Source organism: Hoplias malabaricus, chromosome X1 (genome assembly GCF_029633855.1).
Source record: "Hoplias malabaricus isolate fHopMal1 chromosome X1, fHopMal1.hap1, whole genome shotgun sequence".
In the NCBI taxonomy this organism is placed as follows: domain Eukaryota; kingdom Metazoa; phylum Chordata; class Actinopteri; order Characiformes; family Erythrinidae; genus Hoplias; species Hoplias malabaricus.
In genome coordinates, this window is record NC_089818.1 from 15336455 (window position 1) to 15355655 (window position 19201).

The 19201-nt window shown below is 43.7% G+C and overlaps 1 protein-coding gene across 1 annotated transcript in view; it reads left to right on the plus strand.

The window, feature by feature from the left end:
* LOC136675734 (activated CDC42 kinase 1-like) overlaps positions 1-17590 on the plus strand; it is a 56495-nt gene extending 38905 nt beyond the window's left edge. The window contains exons 5-15 of the mRNA XM_066652466.1: positions 2254-2463; positions 4435-4587; positions 5242-5519; positions 5999-6125; positions 6521-6762; positions 6918-7112; positions 8194-8285; positions 9652-10994; positions 13431-13526; positions 13619-13746; positions 14830-17590. Coding sequence (XP_066508563.1) covers positions 2254-2463; positions 4435-4587; positions 5242-5519; positions 5999-6125; positions 6521-6762; positions 6918-7112; positions 8194-8285; positions 9652-10994; positions 13431-13526; positions 13619-13746; positions 14830-14836 — 2871 coding nt within the window. The 3' untranslated portion in view covers positions 14837-17590. The remainder of the gene's footprint in view (positions 1-2253; positions 2464-4434; positions 4588-5241; positions 5520-5998; positions 6126-6520; positions 6763-6917; positions 7113-8193; positions 8286-9651; positions 10995-13430; positions 13527-13618; positions 13747-14829) is intronic.
* The last annotated feature ends 1611 nt before the right edge of the window (positions 17591-19201 follow it).

The window sequence follows — 19201 nt, forward strand, 5'->3', positions numbered from 1 at the left end:
CTGATTTTGTGCTGCTTTTTTACAGAGTAAAGAGAATTTAGAATTGTCCCGCCCCCTTGGTTGAGTCTGTCCAATCACAGCACTGCACTCGTGTTTATGTGAGATCGCAAAGATGAGAGAAAAAAAAAAAAAATGAAGAGAACCAAGCGAAAATGGCTAAAAAAAACTGTCCCTCACTCAGCGAACGGCTCATTATCATTTAAAAGGACTCTGCTGTGGGGTTTGGTCCTTGTGGTGTTTGCTATAAATCTGTGTTTTTAGAGAGTTACTGTTTTTAGAGAGTTACTGTTTGTAGACGCTGTAGCCGTGCACTAACTCTCAGCTGTGGTGTAATACGAGTTAATTTTCATCAGTAATTTAACCTGTAACAGAGGAAACGTGAACACTGACTGGTTTTACTGCCCTCAGAGGGACGCGCTGAAGTCCAGGGAAAGCTGAGGAAGTTGCGCAGCGTTTGTTGAGCTATGATTTCAGTGTTCCAGAGGAATTAAACAGGAGCCACATTCTGTACACTAACAGCACGAACAACCACACACTGGTCCACCCTGCTCCTCTTTTAGCTCCGGTACACACAGGGTGGGGGTGTTATGCTGCATTTATAGCTCTGTGTGTGTCTGTGTGTGCGTGTGTTTTACGGGTTTTACTGGGTGATGTTATGTGTAAGCTGTTGTTTATTATTAAGTTGTACGTTTTTTGCATTATCTAGAAACACCGTGTCCTGGCTGCACAACTATGTGTCTAATTCGGTGTGTGTGTGTGTGTGTAGCCACTTAAAAACCTGCAAATTGACTCAGATGGTGCCCTCCTCAGTTTTAACTTTCCACATCATTAATCTCCCACTTCCACAAATAATTACAGAGAGGAGGGTCGGTCTCATAGCTATAATTGTGTACCCATTTCTAACTAAGTCTCTCTCTCTCTCTCTCTCACACACACACACACACACACACACACATGTTTACTCTCAGAAAGTGAAGTGTAAGCATTCCTCTCTATGTGGGATGAGGGACAAATTGACCGGTCACACCAGAAATCAAACATCAACCTAAACAAGAATGCACACACACACACACACCGGAAGGTATCAGTTCTCTTGACATATTCCCACACGATTGAAGGATGATGCAACTGTTTCTCTCTCTCTCTCTCTCTCTCTCTCTCTCTCTCACTTTCTGTCTTTGTGTCTCTCTCTATCGCTCTCTCTCTGTCTCTATCTCTCTCTCTCTCTCTCTCTCTCCCTTTCTGTCTCTGTGTCTCTCTCTATCGCTCTCTCTCTGTCTCTATCTCTCTATCTCTATCTCTCTCTCTCTCTCTCTGTCTTTGTCTCTCTCTCTCTGGTCAGAGCCTGGTGAGGTATTGGCTTGTGTTATGAGGAGTTTTGAACATTACACAATGTACAAAAATGAGCATAAATGAATGTAATGTCCCCACAATGTAAGGAAACAAACCTGTGTGTGTGTATCAACACTGAGTTTCTCCGCCCGGGTGTCTGTCACATTCTTTGAGGATCCAGTTCTCTCAAGCGTTCTATTTCTGTCTGTCTGTCTGTCAGTGTCAGAGCTGCTGTAAAGTGTACACACACACACACACACACACTCTCTCTCTCACACACACACACATGCTTGCAACCTTTAGCTCCTCCACTGTATAAATCTCAAAGCCAGAATCCTGAAATCATTTTCTCATTCTCTACTTAATTTCCTCTTTTTACTTTTCTGCATTTTCTCTGTAGACCACCCCTTGTATAAATATGGAGCTTTTCCTCCCACGGGTCCAGCTCCCCTGCAAAACGGAGCCTGTGACGTTGCAAAACCCCCCGCTGTCTTTGAAAACCACACAAAAACATGCAGCGGTCAAGTTAGCAACCAGGTACCAGATTTGGCCTGTGGAAAAGCAAAAGACCCGTGCAGAGTCGAGTGGTGTAGGTTCCATGCAGTGGAAAAGCACCAATAGAGAAACAAATCGTCGCTGTCCAAAGAAAAACATGTATCTCATTCATAAACAGTAACCTCAAATTTCAATGGAAGTCGATGTAAAAGGGTTTAAATATGGAGCATTTCTATTGGTCCGTTCGTCAAGGAAGTTTAAAACAGTGAGAAGGACAGCTGCTGTGTTCAAATGTAGTGAACTAAAAACCCACAAACATGGAGATAGATGTTATTCTTTGGACAATGACCATATGTAAACATGGGTTCTGTATATGTTTGTCCAAAACACCAGGTTTGAATGATGTTCCTCTCTTCTTTGTGTCAGGTGTTCAGTGGGAAACGTCCAGACGGAGATTTCCAGCCCCAGCCGTCCAGCACCTTCCGCAAACTGTCCCCCACTCCCCCCGCAGACGGCCAGCCACAGACTCTCACCTGCCTCATCAGCGAGAAAGAGCTGGAGCTCTGTGAGAAGCTCGGAGATGGCTCTTTCGGAGTGGTCAAGAGAGGAGAGTGGTTCACCCCCAACGGAAAAGTGGTGAGAGAGAGACTGAGTGAGAGAGGAAGAGAGTGTGTCAGTAAGACAGAAGGCTCTTTGTTCCAGGCAGTGAGTGACTCTGCAGATGCGTGATTCAGACACCATTCAGACTCTGAGGCGTGTGAATGGCAGCGGTCAGGAAGCAGTGGGAAAGTGACAGCACTCTGCAGCCTGTGGATTATTACTGGTATCATCTCAGTTTAAATAAACTCCACTCCTGTGGCCTCTTAAAAGGCTTCAGCTCAGTTAAAGGTGTGAAGAAAGCGGAGCAGGATTCAAACTTACCCGAGGGAATTACTTACGAGAGTTACGTAAAATCCCTCAGACGTTTCACTTAATGAAGGGAAAACTATAAGGGATTTACAGCAGTCACTGAGGTTTTGTAGCTGTAAAGGTCTCTGTTGTGGTCCATGACGAACACACATCAACATAAAGATGTTTTCCATCTTTTGGTATTTAAGTTGAAGCAGTCCTTTAAATAATTTGAAGGGGACTGAGAGTTAAAGGTGTAGTTCACAATTGTAATCCAAAAATACATTTGATAAATTTCAGTGGATGTTTCCTCACCATTTGTGTGATCGAAACTGGTCTAATGTGTTAATGAAGCCGCAGTGTCTGTAAATAAGTTAAAAAAAACAAAACAAAAAACAAAAAAAACAAACTGTCTCAGTCCGGTATGCTAGGCATTCTGTCTCTCTGCTCATGTTGAAAAGCATGAACCAAAATGAGGATATCGCTCTACTCCTGTTCCATAAGTGCATAATATTGACTTATTTTTGCTGTTTCAGATCCATTAAGGTGGAAATGTCTCCAAACTCAAAAAATGGCTAACTGCATTACTGAAAGTGCTACAAAACTAAACAGCTCCAGTTACAAATGATTTTCTGTGGTAATTCAAACAGCGAATAAAATCATCACCCACGTACAAACGGCTGTAGCTTATAGGGAAGCGATAGACGTTCCCTATAAGTAAGGAACATTCTAATCCCTTAAATAACTTGAAGGTTAAGTAGCTTTATGCAAAACTTAACTGTTTTCAAGGGAAGACTTTAGGGATTTAAGGGGACATTTAAGGGTTTGGGACGCTTTTCTTAAGAAAACAATTAGGTTCCACTTAAGACAGCACGTAAGTCCTGTTCAGAGATTGTACATTAAACTGGGCATTGTGCTGCTGCCTAATGTAGTGGTAACTCAACAGCAGTGTGTCACGGGGGCAGATTATTTCAGCCTGGCCACTGGGAGACCTAGGGGCTCTAACGTGTCAGTGGTGGCGTGAAATGAGCCAAGGGTCACGTGCTCACACTAGGGGTCAGAGTGAGAACATCACTCCTCTGGCCATCTGCTCTGGTCAGGGATAGATGGAATGATTTAGACAGCACTAGTTTTATAGGGTGCAGCTCTCTTCCAAACCAAACCCAGAGTGTTTGTTCTAGATGTCTGAGGCTTAGCGGATCCAGATGGGCTCCACATAAATCTCATCCTAATTATCCTGATCACATCGTGGTGGCATTTACGAGAAATCTTTACAGCGTGGAACACAACCAACTTCCACATCTGCGACAGAACAGTCATCCTGGGAATAATGTTACTAGGCCCAGACGCTCTGCTTACAGCGGTGTTAAAGAAGCCCCCCATGGGGTTTATCAGCATTTTTGTGGGATTCTGAGATGGACTGGTCATTCCAGCTGCAGCGGAGCTTCTAAGTGGAGGCTGAAGCCCCTCTTTCCCTCTAAAATGTCCACTTAGAACCGAAAGGGTCAGCAGTTTCCAGCTGTTTTACAGTTTTAGTCACTGTGCCTCGGTTTAGGCTGCAACACTTCTTATAACTTCAGCGTGAATGGGCGGGGCTAAACTGCACAGTTCATATAAAGTGTTCATGTTTGTGATGTCAGTGAATGGAGATGTAGTCGTGAACTCAAATTTAACGCAGCATTAGTGATCTCGGTTTGATGTGTTTATTTTTTCCTCCAGTTGAACGTGGCAGTGAAGTGTTTGAAGACGGATGTTCTGAATCAGCCGGATGCTCTGGATGACTTCATCCGCGAGGTCAATGCCATGCACTCTCTGGACCACCAGAACCTTATCCGCCTCTATGGCGTGGTCCTCACTCACCCCATGAAGATGGTAAATGTGTGTGTGTGTGTGTGTGTGTGTGTGCTGACGGATCAGGGCTAGGGGTGGGCGATATGGCATTGAAATAATATCATGATATTTCAGGGTATTTTTGGCGATAATGATATTCTTGGCGATAAGAACAAATCACTGAAAAATACTTGTATTAATTTCAAAAACAGACTATTGCAACACAATTGATGTTATATTAATATGAATTATATTCCGTTAAATATATTTAATATATATTAATAAAATGAAAGGCTTCTTTCATTTCTAACCTAATACCATTTATTTACAATAATACCACGGTTTATTGTACATCTGATATTTTACAATCAAACCACCTCCACAAGCCACTCCACTTTTTTGGAGCAAATTCCTCCACCTCCACAAGCCACTTTCCACCGTATTTCACTGTGGCTAAATGACTCATGTAAAGAGCGCATGCTGTATTATGGGTAACTGAATGACATCACTACATAAACAAGTCAGAATATCACTAATGCCACGATATAGATTTTTAAAAATCGTTTTAAAAATTATGACGATGTTATTGTGAACAGTACGATATGGTACAGCCCTAATCAGGGCCTTGAGACTGGAGGGAGTGGGCTAAAATTAGACCTGGATTTGGCATCCAGACTCATTATTCTCTTTCTCCAGGTGACTGAGCTGGCTCCTCTTGGTTCTCTGTTGGACCGTTTGAGGAAGAATCAGGGGCATTTCCTCATCTCCACTCTGTGTCAGTACGCTATTCAGATAGCCAATGGGATGGCCTACCTGGAGTCCAAGCGCTTCATCCACCGTGACCTGGCGGCCAGGAACATCCTGCTGGCATCCAGCGAGCTGGTCAAGATCGGAGACTTCGGCCTGATGAGGGCCCTGCCCAAGAACGACGACCACTACGTCATGCAGGAGCACCGCAAAGTCCCCTTCGCCTGGTGAGGGAGGGAGTGAGGGAGTGAGGGAGTGAGGGAGTGAGGGAGTGAGGGAGGGAGTGAGTGAGTGAACGAAGGAACAAGAGTGAGTGAGGGAGGGAGTGAACGAGGGAACAAGAGTGAGTGAGTGAGGGAGGGAGTGAACGAGGGAACGTGAGTGAGGGAGGGAGTGAACGAGGGAACGTGAGTGAGGGAGGGAGTGAACGAGGGAACGTGAGTGAGGGAGTGAACGAGGGAACAAGAGTGAGTGAGTGAGGGAGTGAACGAGGGAACAAGAGTGAGTGAACGAGGGAACAAGAGTGAGTGAACGAGGGAACAAGTGTGAGTGAGGGAGTACGTGAAACAGATTGAAGAAGAAAGAGGTGAAAGAGAATAAGGCCAAGATTCATAGGAAAAGAGACAACACCTACATGTACCAGGGTCCTTTTCATGAACTCATGGTTTGAACTCACTATGGTGTGTGTGTGTGTGTGTGTGTGTAGGTGTGCCCCGGAGAGTTTGAAAACCCGGACATTTTCCCACGCTACAGACACTTGGATGTTTGGCGTGACTTTGTGGGAGATGTGCACGTACGGACAGGAGCCATGGCTGGGGCTCAATGGCAGTCAGGTATTTACCAGTTTACACCAGCGCTGACCCTCTGTCCAGATGTGTTTGACCTTCAGAAAGATGATAAAGCAGCAAATAGGACAACATATAAGGTGTCTGATTCTAACTTTCTCCACCGGGGTGCCGTGTGGCTTCATCAGGGGTGCCGTCAAACAAACGACAGTTACAAAACTTTACCATGAAAATTTGCATGCATTTAAAGGGTGCCGTGATCGAAAAAATGTTGAGAAATGCTGTGTTAGAGATTACTACAAGGTCCATCTGGTTTAAATCTCCTAACTCCAAGAGACAAACATCAAACATCCCTGATGTTCTAAAGTGTGTAAACACCTCTTATTGTGGACCCAGACCTTGAAATACATGCATGGCTTTAACCAGCTTCTCTGCACATTCAGATCCTGCATAAGATCGACAAGGAGGGCGAGCGCCTGCCCAAACCCGAGGACTGTCCCCAGGACATTTATAACGTGATGCTGCAGTGCTGGGCTCAGAAACCGAACGACAGACCCACGTTCATGGCCCTGAGGGAGTTCCTGGTGGAGACCATGCCCACAGACATGAGGGCCCTGCAGGACTTTGAGGAGTCGGACAAGCTGCACATCCAGATGAACGACATCATCACCATCATCGAGGGCAGGTGAGATGTTAAGGGGTTTCTTTTAAAATCAAGGGAACTAGTAAATGGGCTCCTCTCCCGCTGATCTCACTACAGGGAGCATAACGTGTCCCGGAGAAAGGAGAAGAGCTGATGGTGCATGTTCCAGACACTGATCCTTATCTCTTTCTGTCCAGGGCGGAGAACTACTGGTGGCGAGGGCAGAATAAGCGCACTCTGAAAGTGGGTCAATTTCCCAGGAACACCGTCACCTCCGTGGCTGGTCTCTCGGCTCATGACATCAGCCGCCCGCTGAAGAACAGCTTCATCCATACAGGCCACGGAGACTCCAACCCTCACCGCTGCTGGGGCTTCCCCGACAGGATCGACGAGTAAGACACAAAGCCGCCATCTCACACTTCTTAGTTCCAGTTAAAACAGTGACCTGTCCACTTCGCTCTTCACCCATTTAACTTTAGGCTTTAGTTGCCTAATAAACCTCACAAATATAGACATCTGTGCTGTTTTCATTCACAGGAAATACACACACATCCTTTGTTTTATACACTGCCTGGCCTCAACAAACAGTCGCCATTTGGATTTAATTATGCTAATCTTTAAGAGCCTGTGATTGGACGATATCTGCTGTGATTAATATGCTCCAGCTGGGTACAGTTTATTCAGCCCTCAATGATGCAGTGAGTAGCTTCTCATTTCGGGAAGACGTGTCGTGTGGTCACGGAAACAACGTCAACAACGTGTTTCAGAAGAGTTGAATCACTGGCCTGCGTCTATCTGAGGAGAGTGCTGAGATGACCACAGCTAGGTTCAGAACTGTCCAGTGCGTTATTCCAGTGGCTCCCAAAAGTGGCAGCTACAAATTAGAAGTTGCATAAAAAGAGTTGGGCAACCACAGCTTTATTCAAACAGAAATGTGCTCTCAGATGAAACACATATGGTGCTTTTCCACTGCTTGGTACCTACTCAGCTCGCATGTACACTCAGAAAAAAAAGGCACAGTACAGGTGCATTATTGTCTCTGAAAGTAAACACAGTTTAAATATACATTTAAAGGTACATCAGTGGTGTTAAAGTCCAGGTGTGTTCTCTAAAGGTACGTTACCATTTGTTTTCCAGAAAGAAAGGGGATTATATGTAAGATTTAATTCTAAAACTGTAATAAATAAAAGAACAAACAATAGTATAAAAGTCCTGGAGATGGAATTGGCCACAAAGCTCATTCAAATCGGGATTCCTCTGTGTGTATATATAGATAATACGATACGACACATAAAACAACGACTTAAGACGTTGTAAACCACCGCTGAGCCTCAAACTCAATGTGCTTACGTGTTTCTCCACTAGAGGGCAGCAGCACACTGCCCACTTTCAGCTCCAGATGTTTCCTCCTGGGTTGTTCAAGTCTGTTAACGTCCTGTTCCACCGTGCCCCGCTGTGTTTTCTTCTCTGCAGTCTGTATCTGGGGAACCCCATGGACCCTCCGGACGTTCTAGGCTTGGATCCGAATGTAGCCAGACCCACTCAGCTTCCAGGACGAGCCAAAAGTGAGCCCTCTCCCCTCTCTCAGCTCTATTAATTCACAGCTGCCGAGGCTTGCACTGCTTCTTTACTTTTCTTTAACCGTCCCTAACCTTTTCAAATTTCTTTCACTTCTCTTCAACGTGCTGTATCTCCTCCGCACCCGCACTGCCTTTCTCTCTCTCTCTGCCTTTCTGTCTCTCTGTCTCTCTGCCTTTCTGTCTCTCTGTCTCTCTGCCTTTCTGTCTCTCTGTCTCTCTGTCTCTCTGCCTTTCTGTCTCTCTGTCTCTCTGCCTTTCTGTCTCTCTGTCTCTCTGCCTTTCTGTCTCTCTGTCTCTCTGCCTCTCTGTCTCTCGGCGCTGTTGAGCAGAGGTGCCTCCCCCTCGGCCCCCTCAGCCGGCTCTGCTCTTAAAGAGTAAGTGTGGCTCCTTTTTGATTCATGTGCTGCTTCTGCTTCTTTATTTCTTTCCTCTCTGGTTCCCAATTTATTTTATTTTTTTAAATCGTCAGTATTTTCTGAAATGTTTCTGCTCCAGCACTCCTCAAAATGAATAGCTGTGTTTTGGACAAATATTTCAAATATTTACAGGCTCTGTATCCACTAATGATTTGTTTCCACTGATCTGTGAGCATCCCTGAGCTCAGAGGAAAAAGAGCAGCGTCAGATTCGGCGTGAGCTTGGGAACGCTGTTTTCCCTCAGGCTTTGAGAGTGTGTCTGAGGCTTAAAGTCTCACAGAAGTTTGCTGCAGACGTTATCAGCACTTCTCTCCATTCGGGAGATGAGTTTACGCTTGGGTGGACCTCCTCTGCTGGAGTCAGGCTTTTTAAAGATTATTTTGTGGCAGGAACGACTACTTGCCGTACAAGAGGGCTACGCTGTGAAGAATCAATTTTCTCAAGCGTTCAGTGCTCCTAATGTTCTACTAATGAGCGGCTGGATTGCCCTCCAGTTCATTGCCTCTGTCTGGAAAAGGGAGCTCTGGTTTTCATGATTTAAGAACCAGTGGAGCTTCAGTGTGTCACAGATGTGATATTAAAATGCTAAGACATTCATTAGAAATGCTGCTTTTCACATGTTTTTTTTATTATTATTATTAATACAAAGAGCCATTGATGCGCCCACACTTTAGTTGCTTGTGTAGTGCGCTAAGCGAGGAGGGGGTTCATGTGTGCTGATGTTCAGCAGAACAGCATGACTTTTGCTGTATATAATTTAATTTAAATATATTATTAAAACAAATGTCGTCCACCCTACAGCAGTGACGCCAAAACTGGTCATCAGGACCCCCCCCAGTCCAACATACCCAGACACATTCACACATTCTATACTAAGTGTACAATAAGATTGTCTCACCACAGTGTTCATGAACTTTGCTTGTGTGTCCCCTTAGAGCCAACCTACGACTCTGTTACTGAAGACGAGGACCTCACCTCCTCCGGACTCCGGCGTCTCTCGTTAAAGAGGGCCAGCATGAAAGGCCTCAAACTCAAGCCGTCTGCTTGGGTCTCGGCCACCAGGCCTAGTTCCGGTCTGCGGACTCCGGGAGGTGGGACCTCGACCGAGGTCTCCCTCATAGACTTTGGGGAAGAATTCCCCTCAGGTACTCCCTCCCCCTCCCCTGTGGTGGATAACCAAGTTCTTACCTTTGCCAAACTCTGCCTGGACCCAGATAACCTTCTGGATAGAACTCCTCCCCAGAGCCCTTCCCAATACCTTCCTCGTCCACTCCACCCCACTCCTGTGGTGGACTGGGACTCCAGGCCCCTGCCTCCTCCCCCAGCATACGACGATGTAGCACAGGACGAAGACGATATCGAGGTCAGCTCCATCAACAGTGCCGAACCAGGCTCTCCGCAGGCACCCCGCACTCCCACACATGAGGATAAAATTTCCATAGAGGACAATCTTTTCCTGCCCAGAGGACAAAGCCGAGCAAGAACCTTCTCCCAGTCGGCGGAGATCTTCCAGGAGCTCCAGCAGGAGTGCATGCGGCGCCTCAACGTTCCTAACTCTGAACTTTATCGGCAGGTCGTCCTCAATACATCCGAGGACAAACCCCAAATTCCGCCTCGTATCCCGATTCCTCCCAGACCCCCTAAAAGCACAGGAGCAGAATATGCTCGTTGGTCGGGCGAACTTTCTCCAGCCTCTGGAGGTGAGGAGGACAAAGAGCGTCCTCCTCAGATCCCCCCAAGGGACCCTCTGTCTCAGCCTGGCTCTCGCACCCCGAGCCCAATGGGACTCCACGTGGGGAGCCACTGCTCTCCAGCATCTATCTATGGCTCCTACCTCTCCACATCTCCTGGTAAACTCATGCCTACCACCCAAAGATTTGCATCGGACCCTAAATACGCTGCCCCAAAGGTCATCCACGCATCCAAGGACAAGGATGTGACCAAAGGCCCTTGCATCCTCCCCATTGTCCGAGATGGTAAAAAAGTTAGCAACACACACTACTACCTCCTGCCAGAGAGACCACAATATCTGGACCGCTACGACAAGTTCCTCAAAGAGTCGGAGACTGGAGAAGAGAGGCGGAGCATCAACACAGCTACGGTTCGACCCATGGTCCAGCAGCAGGGGGAGCCCAAATGCAACTTCTCCTCCAACAACAACAGCAGTCTGATGGGTTCCTCAGGCAGAGCCGGCGTCAGGAACTCTCTGATTCTCCCCAGAGGGTCCGCGGAGGGGAGCAGGGTGGAGGCGGTCTGCACTCCTGACCGAGTCAAACAGGTGAACATCGATTCTTCTTGGTTTCGGATTAGTCGAGTTTTCCCCATTTAGCTGCTAGTAGATCATCACCTGAGGCATGTTTGCCATCTGAGGAGTGTGGGGTGACCTCTGAAGTGATCTCTAGCCTTACTTGACTCCTCTTGCACTTGGAGTGAGGCTCTGTTTTGGGGGAATTCACATTGCGAATTTGCAGCGCTGCCTCAAGCCGCTGAACTCAATGGTGTAATCATTAATTGTTTGCTCAGTTTGTGCAGTGCTCTGTGTATTTAGACGTAATGTAATGGTAGCGGTGCAGGTGTTATTCTGTGTCAGAAGAGGGCAGCAAAAAGCAGGCAGTGTTTCATGGAGAAACATCTCCTATATCTCCATTTTCATTTTTTGTTTCACATGATTTGAAACGGCCAGCTGCCATTTATGCTGTAATGTTTTCTATATTTATTTATGCTATATATTGTATTATAAACCCAATGTAATAAATGTCTAGTAGGTGTGAGAGATATGGCCCTCAATTAATATCATGACATTCAGGTGGTATTTTGGCGATAACCGTATTCTTGCCGATATGACAAAACACACACAAAAATGTTTTTTTTCAGAGGAAAACATACCATCATCCAGTCACCTGGAGCGGGACTTGAACCCACAACCGTCAGGTCCCTGGAGCTGCGTGACTGTGAAACTACCTGCTGCGCCACTGTGCCTCCCTAATATATATATATATATATATATATATATATATATATATATATATAATCTTATTACAAAAATATTACATGCTGGTATTGTTCAGTATAAGTAAAGAATTCAATGTAATTTAGATACTGTTTCTAATTAGTGTTCATCTGTAAAAAGGTACTGTTTCTGAAAAATCCCTGGCAAATCTGCTGAAAGGATTTACTGTACATTTAAATATGTGCAATTACAGTAGTATTCTGTAAAGTTGAAATACAATAGTGTTCCTGGAAAAAATGCAGTAAATGGCTGGGAACTCTGCTGCCAGTATTTTACTGTAGATTACAGTATTTACAGTAAATTATTGTATTATTCAATTACAGTAATATGCTGTAAATTTGAAATACAGTAGTATTCCTGTAAAAATACGGTAATGTCTAGGAACTCTGCTGCCAGTATTTTACTGTAAAGCACATTATTTACAGTAAATTATTGTATTATTCAATTACAGTAATATGCCGTAAATTTGAAATACAGTAGTGTTCCTGTAAAAATACGGTAAATGGCTGGGAACTCTGCTCCCAGTATTTTACTGTAGATTACAGTATTTACAGTAAATTATTGTATTATTCAATTACAGTAATATGCCGTAAATTTGAAATACAGTAGTGTTCCTGTAAAAATACGGTAATGTCTAGGAACTCTGCTGCCAGTATTTTATTGTAGATTACAGTATTTACTGTAAATTATTGTATTATTCAATTACAGTAATATGCTGTAAATTGTAAATACAGTAGTGTTCCTGTAAAAATACGGTAATGTCTAGGAACTCTGCTGCCAGTATTTTACTGTAAAGCACAGTATTTACAGTAAATTATTGTATTATTCAATTACAGTAATATGCTGTAAATTGGAAATACAGTAGTGTTCCTGTAAAAATACGGTAAATGTCTAGGAACTCTGCTGCCAGTATTTTACTGTAGATTACAGTATTTACAGTAAATTATTGTATTATTTAATTACAGTAATATGCTGTAAATGTGAAATACAGTAGTGTTCCTGTAAAAATACGGTAAATGGCTGGGAACTCTGCTGCCAGTATTTTACTGTAAAATTTACAAGAAATTTTTTAGTGTATGTAACAGCTTCAAATGTTCAGAAGAAGTGACACATCTGTAAACTTTTGCTTATTTTGTAAACAAAAGTAACAAAGATTCTGATTTTGTATAAAACCGATGCTGAGTCAGTGGAGTTTATCTGCGTGGGTTAGAGCTCATTAGCTAGTGAAATATTCTAATGTCATTTTTTTTCCCCCTCCTCCTCAACCAGGTGCTTCTGCTCGAGGTGGTGAAACAGATTACTTGTTTCCCCCTTCTGTTGTTTTAGGTTTCTTTCATTTCTTACCTAAAACCATGGTTTATTTTATATCTGATACTTTGTAACCAACCCACCACAACTGAGGTCACTCCCCTATTTTTGGAGGCAATTCCTCCACCTCAGAGCCACTGTCCACCAGACGTCACTGTGCCTAAATGACTCGTATTACGGATACCTGCATGACATCATTACATAAACAAGTCCGAATATTACTGTTATCACGATATAGACTTTTTTATTGTTTTATATATGATGACGATATTATCGCAAACCATGCGATATGACACAGCCCTAATGTCTACGCTGTATTGTATTGTTTTATCTCGCTGCTTAATCAGTGTGTAAACTCTGGAGCTGGTTGTGATTGGCTGGTTGTGTTTTATTCAGGTCCAGGAGGCGGTACATGGCGTGACCATTGAGGAGTGTCAGACGGCTCTGCAGAACCACAGCTGGAATGTCCAGAAAGCTGTCCACTATCTGAAGGTTACCGCTCTGTTCACCACATTTTCACGCTTCAGTGATTCAGCACTTCATTTCCACGGTTCATTATCTAATGATTCTCTCTCTCTCTCCAGGTAGAACAGCTCTTCTGTTTGGGGTTAAAGACCAGAGTGGAGTGCCATAAGATTCTGGAAATGTTTGACTGGAATCTGGAGCTGGCCAGCACTCAGCTCCTAGACTCCTACGGTTCAGTCAAACAGAGGTAGGACAGGTTTGAAGTGTCTCTTCATTTAAACCCCCCATAGATCCACCACCCCACAGACTTCACTGAAAGTCTGACTAACGTTCTGAAGGAGACTGTCACGAAGTAATCTTTTAAAATAAAGAAAGAGCAGGTAAATAAACCTTCAATTCGTGCTCTTTCACCATCAGCTGGAGTCTCTCTGCACTCTGCTGATGCCCAGACAGGACGTGTCCACCAGGGGGAAAAAAAGTGCTTCCAATTGTTTTTCCACGTCAGCGTATTCCATTTTATTACAGTCGGTAAAAAATGCAAGACCTGCGTTTTGAAATGTTTTGTCTCTGCCCTCGTGAATCGTCCCTGAGAAAAATAGTGCCTTGTCTATTTTTTCTGGCTCCGTCTCTGTCTTTCTGCCCACTTTACTCATCTCTGTTTGGCTTCATCTGGTGTCGGCCGGTGGTGTTTAAACACACCTTACTCTTTATTTTTGGTGTGTTTTATTAATGCAGAATATTCAAGCATTTACATCCCATTCCCACTTGAATAGAACATAGGAAAAGAACGATGCGATACGAACACCCGCTCCTGCTCTGGGGGGCTTTCTCAACGTCATCCAGGGGTTCTGTAAACAGGCAAAATGCTGGGATGTGACATTTCTCACCTGATGCTAATATTGACTCTTTATTATAAAAATAAACCTTCGCGTGTTTGGTGTCTGGAATTGGCTGCTTCACTAATGTCACTAATGAGTAATGAATGCTACCCCTGCCCAGGCTTCACAGCATCAGAGACACCAGTGATAGGGGTGAAGCTGTTAGACTTGCAGTTTTTTCCTCCAAAATGAAGCAGATGATGTTTATGACAATGATTTATTATTATTGTTTTTTTTAATATTTTCTATGAATTTGAAAAAAAGCATGAGATGAGGAGTCAGACTTCTTTTTAGCCCCAAAATGAATCAGTGTATGCTCCACAGAGCAGGCCCAGCACCTTGAGGTGGACATGTTTTAAAACAGTTTGTGTTCAGTGAGGGGCTTGTGTCCTTCTACAACAGACGCCACTGTTTATCCCTGAAACTGAAAGCTGTGTTCTGTGTTTTCACAGGAGGTGAGGGGAAGTGTCCTTGTGCTCCACAACCATTCAGACTGAAGTGTTCTCCTGCCCAGAGCACAGAGACACACGACTGTCTCTCCAGCACTGTCTCTCCAGTCAACAGTACTGTTATTGTCCCATAACGGCCAATCAAGTCCCTCCACAGACCCTTCCGTAGGTGCACTACTGAGTTCAGACTTTATCCTTTGTTTTCAGGCGGAAAACAAGGTGCTGCTGCTCCATTTGAGTTGACTTTTCTTTCTGTTTCATATAGTGTTTTTTTTGTATTCGCTGAGTAATAAGAGACGATGAGACGGAGGACTCTGAGATAATGTATGTACAGTGTGTATATATCCTCTGATTCTAGACGTTGAGGCGGTATTTTACTGGTTATTGCCTCATCTGGTCTTTGCCAGTGTTTGTTTATGTTGCTCTGCTACAAGAAAATGTGAGCTTGAGTGTTCTAGATTTTTATATTTTCCTATTTTTCTCCCTAAAAAAACTTTATTGTTTTTGTTTGTTTTACCCCGGAGTTTTAAAGACACTGTTAAAAAATCTAAATATTGAACATTCAACAATAAAGCCATGACAATTTGAGAATAAAATTGTATAATTAATGGTGAAAAGATGCCAGTATTGGAATTGAGTGTATATTTTAAGGGTAAAGTATTATTTTGAAGCAGAGTGTTAATTTAAAAGAATAAAACGCCATTGTTTCTAGTGCAATTTTCAGTATTTTATACAGGTTTCACCAATAGAAGATATTCATCAGCAATAGGTTGGTGTTATTTGACCCTGCAGCTGGACGATGGTGTGTTTTCCTCTGAGTGTATTAAGTTATTTATAAAAATATTGCCAGTTTTCTCTAGAATTTGTCTTTTTTTTTTTTTTTAAATCTGATTCAATATTAATTTATTAACAGTGACCCTAAAACTCCATTGTTGTAAACCCTACGTTACTGACTGAGATACGTGTTGCTCCAGTGTGTGAAAACTTTTTAATGTGTTACTTTCTGACTGAAAATCGCTAGCAGCGCAGCACTGCTGAGTGCCTTTGAGGTTTCTAGAGCTCAGAGCAGATCTCAACAAAAAAGCACATGACCTCATGGACATCAAAATTGAACGGGAAGCAACTCTGAGAAGGAAAGAGCCTCATCTTCCAGCTGAGAATGCACTCTTCCCGGTTCTTCTGGGCTTTCAGCCACAGATCCACAGCAGCACAACTGAGTTTTAACTGGGTCCAGTTTCAAACTTTAAAAAACCTGAAAGCACAGTGGAGAAGTTCTCTTGGTACTGTCTTTATCTCACGCTGCAGTCTCTGGTGCTCTGCTCAGCACTAATCAGCAGCCTTCGTTAAGTTTAAAATGTAATGCCCAGAGGATCAGGAAATCCCTTTTGGAAAACCACACTCCGTGTATAACGTTAGAGTCAGACTGTTACGACAAGCTGTAATCTGTTCTCTCTATAGCAGTGAGTCAGTTGTGGAGCTGGGAGTGAGCAGCGCTGCTTTATTCCTAATTAAACACCTTAATAGCGTCTCCAAGCTCCGCCCACAAATCAGCACTTTCCTAGCTTTTGTTGCTAGGTTACTAGGTTAACTACTTGTTGCTAGTCTTATTTAATTTACACGACTTTTATTTTGTCATTCAATGAGGATAGATTATAGGTTTTGTAGAGATAAACATCAGGTACATTGGCTATGTAAAAAAGATAACAGACTTTAGCCGTCGGCTAGCTAAGTTAGCATTGTCCACAGTTCTAGCCACTGTAGCTGCGCTAACACTGCTCTAAGGGTTAAGATGTAAATATTTACTTGTCATATAATCCAAAATCTATAAATTAAAACATTTATGAAGCTTTATTAAACCATGTAGCCACTAGAAGCATAGCTAGCAGATTTAAATTAGCTGAAGCTGTTGATGTTGTTTTTGCTTAGCCAGTTAAAAACTCATCGCGATGCTAAGTCATACTAGTGTCTTTCAGCTAATATAGCAAAATCAGCAGCTAGTGCTCTCCTCCAAGTGTGTTGAGCTTCAGTGATACCATGTTAGCTGCTATTTGAAAGGTTTTAGTGCAGGTTTTCATCAGCTGGGGCTCATGTTTTTAATATCAAGGCTATTCTTGGACAATGCTACGTAAAACTGGTCTAATGTAGCAATATTTGCTAGGGAAGAGGGTTTGTGGGCAGAGTGGCTGAGTCAGTCTAGAATTGAATTTCCAGACAACCGAGCTGGACTAAAAATAGAAATGGAATACAATCTCACAGCTAGGAGAGATTTCATAAGCACAGCTATAGCCGTTTAGCTTTAGACGTGGATGCATGCAGGTCCAGCTAGCTTCCGTCCAGTGAACAGCTCGTTAAACCAGTCTCCAGCGATGGCCTGTTAGTGTCCGGTGTAGCTCTGTGAAATTGTGTAGTGTTAGAAAGTGCTGTGTATGTGACTTGGCCTCTCCTCAGGCTCAGTCCCCTTGACCTCATAGACTTTTGTCCAGGCAGCGGTCAGCGCCTTCCAGAACTGCATTGAGCTGTACTGAACTGCCTTACCAACATTTTAAATGCTTCCAGCTCAAGTGACCATCACTTGACCACGTAGTGGACCGCGGAGACCTCCCTCAAGTCTTAGTATTCGCACACTACACAATGGGTACGTTTTGCTGTATTTCTGAGACTGAAATAACCTTGTTCCCTCTGGATCTTACCGCCCCCTGTTTGCAAATGCCTTCCTCAGTGGCTGTTCATATAAAACCTCGATGTTCAAGTTCTGAGGTGTTGATGCAGAAATAGAATTTATACATTATATATATATATATGTTTTTTTTATTAAAAATAATTTTTTAAAAATCGTTCTCTATCCTTGCTTTCATGCTTTCCTTCGTTCCAGCAGAACTCCAGTAGCTGGGACAGCTCATGTATCTTTGTATGACACATCAGTCTTATTCTGAACTCGACAGCCATTCATCAAATCCAGTGCAATTGTCAGGTATTAATATATTACAGCATATTTATCTCTATATGTATCTATTAATATATCAAAGACATGGTATTTTAGCAAACACACTTTTTACTAAACCTTCTCTGTTTGTTCAGATGTATTCAGCAAAAGGTTATTTTTCTATGATTTTGAATGTTATTTTGGTCAGAAATTAATATTTATAAAAACCCACAAATATTTCCATAAATGATTAAGTTTCCAATAACAAACCACAATACTACAAAGCTCTCCCTGTGTCTGTGTGGGTTTCCTCCGGGTGACTGTCTGTGAGGAGTTGGTGTGTTCTCCCTGTGTCTGTGTGGGTTTCCTCCGGGTGCTCCGGTTTCCTCCCACAGTCCAATAACACACGCTGGTAGGTAGATTGGCGACTCAAAAAAGTGTCCGTAGGTGTGAGTGTGTGAGTGAATGTGTGTGTGTGTGTGTTGACCTGTGAAGGACTGGTGCCCCCTCCAGGGTGTATTCCCGCCTTGCGCCCAATGATTCCAGGTAGACTCTGGACCCACCACGACCCTGAACTGGATAAGGGTTACAGATAATGGATGGATGGATACTACAAAGCTGTTCTAGTCCATGCACCCTCTGAGAGAGATGAGATAAGCCCCGCTTTATCTCTTCAGACCGCATCTGAGTATTTAGAGATCAGATTTAGAGACGCTTGGAGGAGAACACTATTCCTGATTGTTACATCACTTAACAAGCTCCTCCTATTGATATGATGCTGCCAGTGTGGGAAGTGTGAGGACTAACACACACTTCCTTCCAGATTTGTGAAGTTCCTCAGCGTCTTTTCAAACAGTCTCTGACACTTTTGAAGCTCTGTACGCTTGGAGGTGAACACCATCCACCTGAGTCTGATACATCGTGAAGGCCTGATGGGGAGAATGAGGATTACCATAAGCTTCCAAGACAGGTAACGCTCTCCTGCAGAACTTGGGAAACTGCTGCCACCGTGGTGTCATTGGGCTCCAGACGACCCTCCCACAGGCCGAGAGAGTTCAGGACCAATTATGCCCAACTGGACACTCCAGTACCGTCCAGAGTTTAGCGTTCCCGTTTCAGTTCCTATATCGGGTTTTAAATCAGAGGCCTGGGCTGCTCTACACTGTCTCTCTCACTCTCTCTCTTCACTTGTTCAAGCCCACTCCAGCCTCTCGTTCTCTGACTGAGGAGAGCAGGTGTCGGACTGGACTCGGTGGTGATGTCACAACTGTTACCAACACCAGAAGTCACCAGAAGACCCTGTCACAATGGCCTTAAATCAGCGTTTTCCACTTACTGCTATGCTCCGTTCTTTTCTCCTTTATTTCTTGGTTTTCCCCAACTTTTCTTCAGTTTTTCTGTTTTTTCCCTCTATTTTCTCCTGTTTTTTTGTTGTTTCTTTCTGCTTCTCAT